General features: G+C 43.7%; 1 protein-coding gene across 2 annotated transcripts in view; it reads left to right on the forward strand.

Annotated features, from left to right (window-relative positions):
- ABCC1 (ATP binding cassette subfamily C member 1 (ABCC1 blood group)) overlaps window positions 1-16,017 on the forward strand; it is a 103,135-nt gene that overhangs the window by 36,005 nt on the left and 51,113 nt on the right. For both annotated transcript variants that reach the window (XM_006119586.5, XM_006119587.5), the window contains exons 2-8: window positions 2,980-3,156; window positions 4,678-4,803; window positions 7,789-7,926; window positions 9,191-9,316; window positions 11,479-11,540; window positions 13,135-13,266; window positions 15,570-15,797. In XM_006119586.5, the coding sequence (XP_006119648.3) occupies window positions 2,980-3,156; window positions 4,678-4,803; window positions 7,789-7,926; window positions 9,191-9,316; window positions 11,479-11,540; window positions 13,135-13,266; window positions 15,570-15,797 (989 nt within the window). The remainder of the gene's footprint in view (window positions 1-2,979; window positions 3,157-4,677; window positions 4,804-7,788; window positions 7,927-9,190; window positions 9,317-11,478; window positions 11,541-13,134; window positions 13,267-15,569; window positions 15,798-16,017) is intronic.

Here is a 16,017-nt window from a genome sequence, read left to right on the forward strand (position 1 = left end):
GTCCCCGCATAACACGTTTTTGCGATAGCATGATTTTTGGGGGGGGAACTTTTTTTGAATGACACGACTGTCCCCGGAATAACACGATTTCCCCAGCTGGCCTGTTGCTGGCAGCTGCGGGGGGCTTCGCCCGCCTCCCTGCAAAGTGGCGGAGGGTTTGCCGCTCGTCGTGCCGTTCCCCGCTGACTCCCCCTCGCTGGATGCAGTGCGGGTCCTGGCAGACCCGTCACAGGGGCATACTCCCAACCCACTCCCCCTCCCCTTCCCTCGCCTTCCCTTCTCTTCCCCAGAGCCAAACACCTCCTTTCCCTGCTGTAACCCAGTCCCCTTTCTCCCCCAACCTCATGTCCCGGTCCCAACAGATACCAACACTTGAAACGCAACTCCCACCTTTTCCATGATTTTCAATGGGAAAATTGACCCCGCGTAACACATTTTCACTTAACACTATCATTTTCTGAAACATATCTATAGTGTTAAATGAGGAATTACAGTACTCTACTTCACTTTTGGCACAATCACTTTTGTCCCGCTGTATCCTTCTGTATATGAATTAAAATTAATTTTCTAAAGGCAGTAACTGGTCTCTTCAAATATTTGAAGAGAAACGATCTGCTGCTGAATATCGTATTTTCAGTTTTGCAGTGAGGATGTTAAGAGAAAGTAATTGGCTAATCATGTAGTCAGTACAATTTGTGTCAACTACTCGATTAGTCGGTAAGGGAAGTTGCTCAGTCCTGGCTCACGCTGAATTCAGGAGCTACTCCCGCTGCAGCTCTGCAGTTTAAATGTAGTGAGAGCTGTGCGTGCAGGCAGCCTGGCTCCTCCTATGTTTAAACTGCAGAGGCACAATGGGGGTAGGTCCTGGACCTGGCACGAGCTGGGACTGGACAAGCCCAGCTCAGACTGCCAGGCTCTTACTACATTTAAAGTGTAAAGCCACAGCGGGGGTAGCTCCTACACGCGGAAGGACCCTGATCTAGCAGCTGCTGTCCACAAGGGGTGCCAGCAAGGGGCGGGGGGAGAGGGATTAAAGTAGCAGACTCAACTACCTGATAATCCTAGGTTTACATCCCTCTTTTGCAGTATAATGCTACTCCTACTGTTAGGGTTGCCAGGTGTCCGGTTTTGAACCGGACAGTCCAGTATTTGAGCTTTTTGTTTGGGAAACAAATTGAGAAAATATAAATGTCCGATACTTTCTAAATAAAATGTAATGTAGATTGTGATGTAATGTCAAGTGTGTCCAGTATTTTTGTGGAAACCATCTGGCAACCCTGCCTACTGTAGCTATTCACTATCCCAATACTTGATTTTGTTCATAGTGTTATATCACCTTGTTAGTAATAATCATGTATCACTTCCTTTATTGTAATCTCCATTTCCTTAATTCAAACTATGAACGAGCTCTCCTGGGATAAGATTTCCTTTGCTAATGAGTATATGGCATTGTATAGCTTTGTGGCTAGTAGTAAAAATGGTGATCATGCTTCAATGGCTGTGATGGTCAGTATTCTTTTTCTATATACATTAGCTTTAGATTAGACTCTGGTTATGCACCATGTTCAGAGCATAGGAAGAGTAACATCAAAGTTCTGTCATGCACTTTTAGTACACTGGGGCATTATTGTGTGATAAGCCAGTGTACTGCAGATAAACACCCTGATTTGTGTCTGAGGGGGTCTGTACACTTGCCGAACCCTTGGGCAAGGTGTGGGAGGCCCAGCTCTGTACTTCCAGAATGGACAGGGCCTCAGGTGAAGGAGGTGTGACTGAGTCCCCCAGCCCTCAGTATGACTCAGTGGCTGTGTCTAGACTGGCAAGTTTTTCCGCAAAAGCAGAAGCTTTTGCGGAAAAACTTGCCAGCTGTCTACACTGTCCGCTTGAATTTCCACAAGAACACTGACGATCTAATGTAAGAAATCAGTGCTTCTTGCGGAAATACTATGCTGCTCCCGTTCGGGCAAAAGCTTTGCACAAAAGGGCCAGTGTAGACAGCTCAGATTTGTTTTGCGCAAAAAAGCCCTGATCGCAAAAATGGCGATCGGGGCTTTTTTGCGCAAAAGCGTGTCTAGATTGGCCACGGACGCTTTTCCGCAAAAAGTGCTTTTGTGGAAAAGCGTCCGTGCCAATCTAGACGCTCTTTTCTGCAAATGCTTTTAACGGAAAAACTTTTTCGTTAAAAGCATTTGCGGAAAATCATGCCAGTCTAGACATAGCCAGTGTGTGCCATGTTGACTCCTCCACTCCCTAATTAGCCCTCAGCCACCTGGAGTATGCTGCATGGTGCTCTGCTGGTGATTTTGAAGTGGCTAGGGCTCCGGCTGCTTCTGTAGGAGTGGTGGCAGGCCCTTTTAAATCGCCGGACCCTGGGGCAACTGCTACATTTGCTTTCCCCCCATGCACATGTCAGCAGGCCTGCTAGTGTCCTATCTGGATACGTTCTTGGGTACATAAAGTCTTATCTTCCTCTTTAGCAGCTGACCGTTTCATAGAGGAAGCCAGAAACAGACCAAATGGGAAAGTCGCTTGCCGAACCCTCCATTAGTTGTACAGGTCATCTTGGTTAACTCTCAAGGATTGAGAGAATTTTCATCTATGTAGCTAAACATCTCCGTATGCCAGCTGAGTGACAAGACTGCTGTGAAACTTGTGACACCAGCACATAGGGTTGCCAAATCTCCTGGACTGGACAGACTAGATGCCATTCGTGGCAATGGCGTCTGGTTGGGAAGGTTGTCAACCCAGCAACTGTAACCTATTGTGCTAGCAGAAACTTTTAAAAGTGCATGAATGGTGTGAGGTGAAGCAAAACTTTAAATATTCTCTAATATTGACCCATTTGAATTTAACCTATATTTGGATTAAAGATTAATAGTCCAGGAAGAATAAGACTCCTCAGGTATAAATAGGTGGTGGGTTTTTTTAAGTGGTGAATTTGTTTTTTCATTCTCTACTTATCTGTTTTGTTTCCTTCAGGACTGGAACCTGACCTGGTACACAGAAAATCCGGATTTCACCAAGTGCTTTCAGAACACCGTCCTTGTCTGGGTGCCTTGTACTTACCTGTGGGTTTGTTTCCCAGTATACTTCCTGTACCTCCGTTGTCATGACAGGGGCTATATCCAAATGTCGCATCTTAATAAAGCCAAAACAGTAAGTGACTTTCACTTCAGAATCTGTGCCACATATTTGGATTTTTTTTTCTTCAGGTTTGTACCAAATTGAATTTCTATATATTAAAAAAAAAAAAAATTCCAGTGGGACAACAGAGTGATATCATCTGCATCCTCATGCTGCCGCCACCACCGTCCTCGGCTGCTTGCTCTGGCCAGCCTTGGCACTATCCCCTCCAGGCGTGGTTTGCTTGAGCTCCAGCTCCCACTTCACGCCCCAGGGGGCTGCGCTACCATGGAGGAGCTGCTGCTGCTGGAGCTGGGTCCCTTCTGCTATCCAGCCCTGACCCTTCCCTCCCAGCCGCCCTGCGTCCCCTCCTTCATCCGAGCCTGACACCCTTCTCCGGTCACTTCGCATTCTCTTTGCCATCTGAGCCCGAACTCTTTCCCATCCCAGCCACCCTGCAACCTCTCCACCATCTGAGACTGGTTCTCTTCTCCCCTTCCTTCCCCCCCCCACCCCCAGCCCTTCTCCCTTTCTGCCAAGACCTCTCATCCCCTAGCCAGCACCTTCTCCCTCCCCCCGGCCAGACACCTGCACCCTCCCCTACCTTTGCACCCTCCCCTCTGGCCAGACACGTACCACCTGATAGAGGGGAGTTGGTGAGCATAGCGAGCAGGAGTTCAGTCCCCCAGTTATTATTAAATAGTTTAACTCTGCAACATGTTTATAATGGGATGGGATTCATGGATCAGATTCTCCTGAATTTGATTTCTGTGTCTTACACTGTCATGTTAGTGGTCTGCCTGAGAATAAGTTTGTCAGGTTTGTTTTTTGTGGGTGTTGTTAAGTGCATATCCTTCAAGGTCCTTGTTTGTGCACTGGTCCATGTTACTGATCTTAAATACAGCCCCAGAGCATGCCTCGTGCCCTGAAGTTGGGAAGTATCACATTGTGTTGGCTAACTTGATCATTAAGCTTCAAATTTAGAAACAAAAATTTTTATTAAATCTAATCCGGCTTCTCACCACCTCTTAAAGCACATAGAATTATTTTATCTTTTCAGAATAATTATATTAATCCTGTTCCATTTCTCTCACTGAATTGGCTCGTGTCTTTTTTTTAAACAGAATTTATTCCTCTGTAAAACGAGCAAGAGACTTTGAGTGGAGTTCTGGTATCTTAATGGGTATTTTGGGGGATTTCTGCCTCACTTATAAACCTGCAATTTAAGAGTTTCTTCCCAGCCTAAGTTGAGAAATACACCAATCTTCACTTCATGAACTGTCAGTGTGTGATATCTCAGAATAAATCAGAACTATATAAATCAATAATCTAAAATTATTTCTTTTAACGGGGGACCTACAGAGAAAGATTATCATTTTACCTCATCTACTAGGTATGTTCTATAAAGTTGGACTAGTATTAATTGCCTAATAGGACTACACAAATAGAGACATTTCATTGGATTGGGTTGATATTAATTTGTTGTACCAAAAGACATTTTGTTACATTTGGTCCAAGTTCACTTTCAATATTTATTCATACTTCATATTTCAGGCCTTGGGCTTGCTATTATGGATAATCTGCTGGGCAGACCTTTTCTACTCTTTCTGGGAAAGAAGTCAAAATATTTTCCGACCTCCAGTTTTTGTCATTAGCCCTACAGTTTTGGGCATAACAATGGTAAGTACAAGTCATTCTTCTCTGATTCCTTCTGTGATGCAAAGTCATGCTATCTTTCTCAACTGCACGTATGATCTTTTCTAGCATCTACTTAGCATTTTCATTCGCTAAGTACAATCAAAATTTAAAGATTTCACTTGATGCTAAACTGAAATGCTGATTTTTTGATTTATGTTAAGCAAACTTGGTGCTAAAAACTGCATATCAGCATTTGGCGAAGCTAGTTCTAGGCATCTGCGTAAGGCAAGGCTGGGTAAAATCTGACTTGCAGGCTGGATCCAGCCCGTGGACATAGTTGGGAGCCTCATGAAGGCTCCATGCCTGTCCCCGACATGTTGCTGAGAAAAGTGGCTGCTGCAGAGCCCTGTTTGAACAGCTGCAAGCCCAGAGAAAGGGGGAAGAGGCATCACGTGCTGCTCCTGCCCCCGGCGCAATCCCTGTGGCCAGTTTCTGGCTGATGGGAGCTGCCTGTAGTCAACAGGCAGCTTGCAAAGCACCCTTCCTTCGTCTGTTTAGACTCAAAGCTATTCAAAGTCCACATGGTCCTGCAGTCACTGCGGGGTTGTGGGGAGAAAGGGAATCTACCTGAGAAGGCTGACGGCCAGGAGACAAGTGGGTTAGTCTCCTGGCCAGAGCCTACATCTGGCATCCCAATCCTTTGCCCCCCAAGCCCTCTGCTGCCCCTTGCACCCATATCCCCTCCCAGATCCTATATCCCAGTCCTCTGCCCCAGGTAACAATCACCTCCTTCACCCAAACTCCCTCCCAGATCCCACATCCTCTCCTGCACCCCGATCCCTTACCGCAAGCGCCCTTCTGCAACCTACCTCCATCCCAGACCCCACACCGCCTCCATTAATAACGTGGAAGAGTGCTGCTCTTGACCACTTTCTAAATTCTTGGATTGGCTCCCCCATCAAAAATTACTGCCCACCCTGATATAAAGCAACTATAGTTCCCAATGCTTAATATGGGACACCTGGTAAAATTACACTTATTCAAGCGAGTTCAGCAGTAATTGATTGTACAAACATTGAAAATAACTTCAAGTTGATTGAGACCCTGTTAAAAAGCAATGCTTCTTTAGGGCCTTAGGGCTCACATGGGGAGGAGGTGACTCACCCGCATTCCTATACACCTCTCTTAGTGATATATGAGGCTCTGGTACATGCAGGGCTCAGCACCTCAGACTAGGAGGTCTTGGGCTTTCCCAGGGTGCTGGCCCAGCCAGCGGCAGCGGGGAAAGGAAGGAGTCTACAAGTCTGACTGTTCGGTGAGTTTAGTGCTCCAACCAGAGACTTGTTCTCCACACAGCGCTGGGAGCAGGATGTGCCCTGCAGAACGGGAGGCGATATGGAGGAGTGGGGGGCGGAAAGGGGAGAGCGGGTAAAGCAGGAAGAGAACAGTGAGAGGGGAAGCACGTAAAGGGCCAGCGGGTGGGCAGCAGGAGCGACACACATAATTGACCCTGCCTGCACGCACCAACCACCAAAGTGTGCAGCCAGTGCCAGCTGAAAATGTGTGGGCGGCGCCCTTTTGACCGAGACTTGGCATGCAGCGGGGGGCTGCACTAAAGGACCAACAGAGGGCATGGCTGACCCCACACGATACATCTTCAACAGACCACCAATGTTGTCCCATCCACCCTTCCCTTGCTGGCAACTGGACCTTGTCCCCCCCTCATGGGTGGGTGGCAGGCAAGCAAACAGGGATTAACCAGCAGCAGGATCTGCCAGTAATGATGTGAGGGGGAGACAGAAATATGGGACAGTTTGTCCATTTTGTAAGAAAAAGTAGGGACACCAGCAGGAGGGTTTAAATTCTGGACTGTTCCTTTAAAAATGGGACACCCGGTCACCATACATCTATGCTTTTTTGGAGATCAGAGATGCCTTTTACTCATGCACATGCTTGAGAACTTGATTTAATCTGGGGATGAATGGCTGTAAATAGAAGTTCTTAAAACCATAATATATAGTCAAGAAAGATGCCAACCTTATTCAATTTTAAAAAGCAAATTCCAAATTGTTATAAGTGTTTGTAATAGATCCTTGAGTTCTCTGGGTCTGACTGAACTTCATGTTTTCTTTATGCACAAACTCTTGGTGCTGTGATGGAAAGTGTTAAAAGTTAGTGTTGTGTGCACTAGCTGCTATGTATCCCAGGCTGACTGCTTGCTGGGAAATGCAGGTATTATCCTATTAGCCTTTCTAAAAAGCTGTCTGCATTGTGATTCTTCAGGAGAACCTCTTTTTAGTAAGCAGCAAGTTGTTTTCCCTCCCTCCCCCACTTTCAGACCAGATTAGGATTAATACAAATTAAAACCTAATTAGTACTTGAAAAGAATAACTTAGGTCAAACCCATCTTTGGCCCTAATTTCATGCTGAGTTGTTAATGTAACTAAAATGGGAAGCCCAGGACCCATTGTAAATATGCTTTATGCCACATGAGGGCAAAGTGTATAAAAGGTTCTCTAAACAGCGTGTGGAAATTGAAAAAACCCAAACATAAATCACATTGGTTAGTGTAACCATTTTTTAAAAATGAGTATGAAAGAGGGGATTATTTAAAGATGAACTCCTTCTGTGTCAGTTTTCAGGAGATTAGCCCTGGGAAATCCCTTGAAAAGGTTAAAATGTCTTCATAATCAGATATGGCTGTGTACATTCATTTGTGCCTTTTTTTCCTTTTAGAGGCATTGAATGTATTTTGTCTGGTGTTCTGCTTGTATGTACTATCCATCACTTTTCCCCACTCTGCATTATGTTTTTTAAATTAATGTCCTTTGGAGTACCGACTGGCTTTGTTATGTTCGTACAGTGCCAAAGACACTTGAGATGTAGTTAGAACCTCTGGGTGATACTGGAATACAAACATGAAATCATAGTTCGGGATAAATGTATATTGTGCTTATTTTGTGTGTAATTTTATTTCTTAACTCTTATGAACATGACATGTTTATGCTATCTTTTTTGTGTCTGTAGTTGCTTGCCACATTTTTAATACAATATGAGAGAATGAAAGGAGTCCAGTCTTCAGGCATAATGTTGATTTTCTGGTTTATTGCACTGCTGTGTGCTACAATAATTTTCAGGTCCAAAATACTGAATGCCTTAAATCTGGTAAGTGATTACTTTTCAATTATAGTGAGTTAAGTGCTGTAATAGCAGTGGCTACTTGTTTAATGATTTAATCCACGATGCCCATCATTGCTCCTTAAAACACTCAGCAGAGGAGTTAATCCATTAAGTGTAACTCCATTCCTGAGCTTTTAAGAGCCATTAAGTAATGCTTATTTTACTTTTTTATTTAGTTTGCTGTGTTTGAATCTAATCAAAAGTTTGGTTGTTTTATAAATGTTGGCAAGGCAGAAGCAAAACTGTTTTAGTGGAACTTCTAGAAACAAGTAAAACCTACTTGAATAGAATGAGGGTGTTTACGGTTCCATCTGAAACAGTGCAGGGTAATGTTTAGTTCACTTTCCTGTTGATTAGACAGTGGATTTCCTGAAGCATTTGCTTTGATGTCTTTAGTTTCATACGCCCTTTGGACAATGTTCTCTTGTATAGTTCTCGTTATGGTTGGGTTTTAAATAAAGAAGTTACCCTTGGCTACTTCATTAAATTGTAGAAATGAATGAAAATAAAATGTCACTTTCTTGAAAAAGTTCCTCAGCTTTGTGAGGTTTTTTGAAAACTTTTGACTGGCTTCTATTAAATTGATATTATATTTAGTAGTGGCCCTGTGTTTTCTTCAGTTTGTTGTCTGTCTCTTCTTTGGGAGTGCTGGTTTGAGCTGTGCTGTGCATACGCACAGGAAGAGAAACTGCTGTCTCCTATACAGAGCATGGTATAGTACAGGGTTTCTTTCTGCTGTCCCCACCGCATACTATGAAAACTCTATGGCCCCCTTGTACCACAACAACTGGTTTTCTGCATATAAAACCCAGGGGCAGCATGGAGGATGGGAGGGAGGGCAGCAAACAGGGCAGTTGCCTTTGGGCCCCATGTTAGAGGACCCCACAAAGCTAAGTAGCTCAGGCTTTGGCTTCAACCCTGGGTGCCAGCGCTCAAGGTCCAAGGCTTCAGTCCCCTGCTGTGGAGTTTTGGTTTTCTGCTCTGAACCCCAGCAAGTCTAAGGTTGACCATGCTTGGAGGAATCCCTGAAACCTATTTATCCTAGAATGGCCAATACTTTCCTAAGGAAAGCTTGCTACTTTGTGGTCAGCAGCACAGACCCCATCTTTTGCTTGGTTGACAAGCATCTAAGCCTCCAGGGAAGTAAATATTCTTATTTCCAAATAAAGGTATTTGCTACATGGTTGGTTGTTGTACATTAAGCCGTTGCTTTACTTTTTCTAACCAGCACATCAAATCCTTTTTCTAGGATGCTGAAGTTGATGTATTTCGTTACGTTACCTTCTACAGCTACTTCATCCTGGTGCTAATACAGCTTATCTTGTCCTGCTTCCCAGAACGACCACCTCTGTTTTCTGAAGCAGTTAATGATCCTGTAAGTGCTTGGTAATATTTTGCCTAGTGTATAGTGTCCTACTCTGTGACTCTTTTTAAGTGAGTCATTGGGCCTGAATCTGGAAGATGCTGAATAATTCAATTCCCATTGAGTTTAATTGCAGTAGAAGGCACTTGCCATTTACTGTTGTGGGTTGATTGTGAGCGGAACCTTGGCACCATGCAGGCTTAGGTCCACAATGTGCAAAATTATATGCATTTTATACATAATGTAAACTGTTTGAGACAGCCTGGTGGTGGTGATGCCTGTTTAAGAGACAGCCTGGTGGAGAAGAGTGCTTTAGCTATCCTGGAACATGAAGGGTAGAGGTATTTATTTTTTATGGTAGGCACTGTGTTTTATTCTGAGAAATACTACAGTGATACAGCTACTGTTGTATAATGGTGCATTCACTTTTTATCTGTTGTATGATAAGCCTGCAGTCTCTTTAGAGGGATTAGATATTCTACAGGTGTAAAATTAGGTGAATGTAGGTGACGACTGTATTTGCATTTGTTGCAACACATAAGTTAAGAGAGTCCTCAGTTTGAAATATCACACTTCCAGGCAAAGAGTAGATAGTTAGGGTCATCTGTATTTTTTTTTTTTTTTTTTTGTATTCTACTCCAGAGCTTTTTTTTATCCTTTTTTTTACTTATGTTTAACTCTGAATCTGACTCTACATGACAGTTTCCTAATTGAAAACCCATTTTGTGTAAGTGCTTTTTTTGCTGCCCCGGTTTTGGCACCACTGAAGTCTAAAGATCTAATACCCTGGCTCCAGCTACTGGAGACTGCTTTGAGTTGCAAAGTGGAAGTATTACCTGCCTCTTCTGTGAATTGAAGTGTTGCATTCCTTGAGCTGGTAATGCAGTGATAGGCAACCTGCGGCCCTCAGGCCAGATATGGCCCACTGGGGTTCCATTTGCAGCTGGTAGATCCCTGGCTGCCCACCTCCCTGTGACCGCGCTCCTGGGGGTGGGTCTGGCGTCCCGGTCCTTCACTCCCTTTACCGAGTCTTAGGGCGTCCGGCCCTCTTAAGCCTGGCCAGCCATCCAGCCCTTTTCAGCTGCCCAGTTTCTTCCCTTGTCCAGATATTCCGCAGAGTCTGGTCTCCTCCTGAGACGGAGGAGAAAGGGGGGCCCGGGCCCGCCCTCACTCGTGGGCCCCAGCCCAGGGCCCTAAGGACTTAGACTACAGCGCAGTCTCAGTCCGGCTAACGGGATTGCGACCCTGAATGAGCCAGCCCACGGGCTTGGTTCACCGCCCTGCCCTGGGCTACTTCCTTTCTCCTCCCCGTCCCTCTGTGATGAGCCTTACCGGCTCTGCCAGTCCCTCCTGCAAGGCGTCTCCGGGTGCCTACCCACCCTCCTTGCGGGTCAGCTCCCCCTCGCCGGCCTCCCCCCTCTCTGCCGCCCAGGTGGGTTTTAAATCCCCCGCCACCCCGGATGCTCGCCGGGGTCCCTCTGACGTCACTGTCGTAAGCCCCACCCTTGATGGGCTGCTGGCGCTTTATTTACCTGCGCATTTTTAGGTATAGCCATTTGCAGCTCCTGTTGGCTACAGATCACTGTTCCAGGCCAATGGGAGATGTGGGAAGTGTTGTGGACTGGGACACCACGTCCTACAGCTCCCATTGGCTGGAGAACTTTGATCTGTGGCCAATGGGAGCTGCGAGTGAGCAGTTGCACCTGCAGACACACATGTAAATAAAGCTCTGTTGGCCTGCCAGAAGCTAACCCTGGTGAGCAGCATCTGGCCTGTGGGCCTCTTATTGCCCAACCCTGATCTAAGCATTAGCAGCATATCTTCTGCCAGTTACTGAAAAATAAAATATAAGGGTCTGCTGGGTTATTTAGAGCTGCATGTGCGGTGAAGCTCATATAACTTCTTGATATTTTGCATGGAACTGCATTACTGGAATGGAGTAGTGTTGGTCTGCCCCATTCTAGTAAAAAATTGGGATCCACGATGTTGTGCGTTCTCCTGTGAAGAATAATCTGCTTGAGGAAGGATGTTTGGATTTTTAGAGGAAGAGTTAGCGGAGCTGAAGAATTGTTATAATAAAGTTGTAAATTTCATAAAGATAGACGTTGTATAGAAAGATTAAAAAAATACATTTTATTTATGTGGTTGACATTTTTCTCTCTCCTTTTCTTTAGAATCCCTGCCCAGAGTCTAGTGCTTCATTCCTTTCCAAAATTACTTTCTGGTGGATCACAGGGTAAGAGAATAAGTCATTGTAAAATGCAGCAATTAAGTGTCAGCCTATTGTAACAAAATACAGGACTATGTAGCACTTTAAAGACTAACAAGATGGCTTATTAGGTGATGAGCTTTCGTGGGCCAGACCAACTTCCTCAGATCAAATAATGGAAGAAAATAGTCACAACCGTATATACCAAAGGATACAATTAAAAAAAAATGAACACATATGAAAAGGACAAATCAAATATTGTTTTACTTTCAGAAAGTACTATTGATGTACTTTCAGAAAATAATCAAGACTCTCCTGATCTATAGACATTTTTAAGATTTTTAAATAGAAGGTATTGTTTAAATACAGGAAATTAGGTGGATTGAGTGATAGGTGGATAATTATTTTATTCTATTCTAATGATGGGTCTGTTCAATCTCTTGACTTCTGCTGATGCACATGTATCTGCATAACCACATCATTGAACAAGAAAAGACAGGACTATGCAGCACTTTAAAGACTAACAAGATGGTTTATTAGGTGATGAGCTTTCGTGGGCCAGACCCACTTCCTCAGATCAAATTGTGGAAGAAAATTCGCGTGACCATATATACCAAAGGGATACAATCAATAAAAGTGAACACATATAAAATTGACAAATCGGGGGGGAGGTTAGTGTCTATGAGATTATGTTGTTAGGGGTGATAGCTTCCCCAATTATCACCACCCCTATCATCATTATCTCATAGACATTAACCTTCATCCTTCCTCTGCTCTGATTTGTCAATTTTATATGTGTTCACTTTTGTTGATTGTATCCTTTGGTATATATGGTCATGCCAATTTTCTTCCACAATTTGATCTGAGGAAGTGGGTCTGGCTCACGAAAGCTCATCACCTAATAAACCATCTTGTTAGTCTTTAAAGTGCTGTATAGTCCTGTCTCTTTTGTTTCTGCAAGACCAGACTAACACAGCTACATCTCTATTATCATTAAACAATGCATTTTAATGTTTGATTGATAGGAATGGTAGAGTGGAAACAAACTTACAGCACTTAAGTCATTTTGACTGTTGGATGATTGTTTTCCAAAGTTCTACTTTAAAAAAAATTCTTCTCGTTATCAAGAGTTAGTTTGTTCTATTTCAACAGTGGCTCCTTGGATTGTGAGTAAAACAGCTACGTCAAGCTAAATGGTATCACTATGTGGATGGGAGAGCCCTAAAGAATATGAAAAAATGTAGCATTATAAGTGATTAAAAAGGTGGTAATGTCTGTCTTAATCAGGAGTTGGCCAGTGTCTCATCATGGTTTTAGCTAAAGGTATTGCTTTTTAAGTAAAACGTAAAATGAAGCCTAATAAAAATTTTATTCAGTTTATAAAATGTTTTAATTGCGTTATTAATTTCCAAGTGGGGGTAATTTAATTCTGTTTCCTAAATTCTCCCTGAAATGTCAGTTAAGCACTATATTACTAATTTATCTTAAATTTTTTGTGCAGTGTCGAATAAATTACTGCCTTTTGCCTGCAGCTGGCTGCATTTTGTTTATCTGTTTATCTAATTTCATAACTTGTTTGGCAGTATATAAGGGATGATTAAGATGATTTTTTCCAATATAGGTTGATGATTCAAGGCTATCGGCACCCATTGGAAGCTAAAGACTTGTGGTCATTAAATGACGAGGACAAATCAGAGGAGGTAGTACAAGGCTTTGCTAGATACTGGGCGAAGGAATGTACAAATCCAAAGAAGTAAGTTCAATTGTGCTAGTTGTTATAAATACAAACTGGTATTTATTAGAATACGTGAAACTTGGATGGAGTAGCTTAAGATTCATTTTATTCAGGACATTTTTCTTGAATTCCTCTGATGTTCAGAAAACTGAATATAAAGTGGAAACTATTATTTTATTTATATATAAAATAATACATGGGTGCAAGTAAAATAAGCTTTTAACACTGAGAAATACTAGTGAAGTAAAACTGATCACACGCTATGCTAGTATGCTTTTATCCAGTCAGTTATTTTCACTTGTTGAATTATTTTTTATGACTATGTTCCAAAAGTAGTAGACAATCAAGTATCATAAAGGACCTAATGAATCCACTTGCCCATTAATGCCTCTGGGATACTAGTGGCTAAAATCTGAGATTATTTGGTTCTTACCAGATACAGTCCCATAAACTCATTAGAAGTTTTTCTGGATACTGAGTATGGACCTCAGGATTTGCCTTAAAGTGCATAGACCCTGAGGATCAACCTTGTGAGTTTGTGTGAGACGAGGATTTTTCATATGTTTTTTGTTTAGGATATTTCTCAGCTTGGAAATGGACTACGGCCTTTGCAGTATTCTATTTTTATATCCTTTTCAACCAATGTTAATCGTGTCTGCCAGTTTTTCTCATGCTTATGTCATCACTACATATTGAAGTGCCTGTTCAATGAAGGAAAACTCCTTCAAGTTCACATGTTGTTCTCAGTTCAGTTAGGTGTACAGCAGGGATGCTGTAACAATTTGTGTAGTGGGCGTGCTGAGAGTCATTGAACCAAACTATGAATAATGGGAACTATTTCAGCCTGGAGGCTCCAGCCTCGATATCAGGGCTGGGTAAGATGTAGCCTAGGGGCTGGATCCCGTCTGCTTAACACTTCGATCTGACCCACGGGCTGCATCTGGCTGCTTTCTATTTATAGCCTGCTGCCCATGACATTGAATTTCCAGATGGTGGCTCAGGCAGCAGGATCCTATTTAAATGACTCATGGCTCCCAGTCGCAGCAGGGGCCAGAGCCATGAGCCCTTTAAATAGGCGCAGCAACCCTAAGCAGCCTCCAGGCAACATGGTAGTGGTGGGACTGGGAGCCCTTTGCTGTGTTCTTAATTCAAAGCCTCTGGCCCCAGACCACTCTGGGGGAAGGCTAGTCCCCAGCCACGCCCCTTCCAGGGTGGAGCCAGCCCATGACCATGTACCAAAATTCATTAAGTGCTCCCCTCCCCCCGCTCCCCCCGTGAAAATTATTGCCCACCGTATTGTATGGTTTATAATATACATGGAAACACAGTTACGTGCCACAATGGAAAGGCTCTATCTGTGGGGAATTCACGGAGCTTTTTCCCTGCTGACCTTCCTGCCATTGGAGCCTTTCCCTGCTGTCTTTCCTCCAAGCACCTTTCCTCACTGCTGGAGTCGCTCATTGCAGTGGGAAAGGCTCCAGCGGCAGGTCCCTATGCTGCTAAAAAATAAAATGTCATCATGGGAGGCCTGGCTTGGGCACGTAGTGAGCCTGTGCAAGTTAGTGGTCTCCAACCTTTTTAAGCATAAGATCACTTTTTGAATTTAAATCAGTCCAGGATCTACCTCAAACCCAAATACCTCTGCCCCTCCCTTCGCCAAGGCCCCGCCCTCCTCACTCTCTGAAGGTGACAGAGGCAGGGGGTAATTGATGTCACTCTGTCCGTCCCAAGGTACAGGGGAAGGGGGGGGGCAGGATGGACAGAGTGACATCAACGACCCCCTGCCTCTGTCTCCCCCACTCTGCACAATAAGCAGGAGGCTCCCAGGAAGCAGCTCTGAGGCTCTGGGCAGGAGCAGCAGGACAGTGTAGGGGAGGGATAGCTGAAATGCATGCAGGCACTTGATAGCCTCCTAGCCAAACCAGTCAGAATCACCTGTCAGACTCCAAGATCTACCGGTAGATCCCGATCTACTGGTTGGTACCACTGGTGTAAGTCTGTGCCCTGGGGTTCAGGTGTGTAGGGCATACCGCTGTAAGTAGAGAGATATCTACTCTCATACCCAAGAAGAACTAGCTCAGGATATCTCATTTTAAGACTACGCATTCTTATGTTCAATTTGCAGGTGTGACCTTCATTAATTTTAAATAGTTGACTGTGTGATTCAGAAGAATGTCCTAACAATGTAAACTCTGAGGGGTAGCTTTGTTAGTCTGTAACTTTAAAAACAGCTTAAAAACAAACAGACAAGTAGTCCCTTGGCTCCTTCGAGACTAACAAAAATATATGTATTTAATTTAAAGAAATCTTTATTATTGCAGGCCACCCATAAAAATGGTGTATTCACCCAAAAAGCAAATGAAATCAACCAACTCAGATGATGATGTAACCGAAGAAGTTGAAGCTTTGATTGTAAAACCATCTCAAAGGAACTCTCAGCCTTCTCTGTTAATGGCGTTGTATAAAACCTTTGGACCGTATTTCCTCATGAGCTTCCTCTTCAAAGCCATTCATGATCTTATGATGTTTACAGGGCCAGAGATCTTGAAGTAAGGCTGCCTTTAATGCTTGTTTCAGTTTTTGTGTTTATACAGCGTACCATGGTAAAGCTCTTTGATTAATTGGTATTTGTTCTTGCTGTTATCATTGGGCTACTCATCCGCTAGCTGCGATAGCTGATAAGTTGCTTCCTTTTGCTCTAGACTTTCCATGCAAATGATTTTGATTCACTGGTTTCCAGTTCGGATTGACCACTCATGCTTTGAGAGT

The sequence above is a fragment of the Pelodiscus sinensis genome, chromosome 15 (assembly GCF_052426305.1).
Source record: "Pelodiscus sinensis isolate ZL-2025 chromosome 15, ASM5242630v1, whole genome shotgun sequence".
NCBI lineage: Eukaryota > Metazoa > Chordata > Testudines > Trionychidae > Pelodiscus > Pelodiscus sinensis.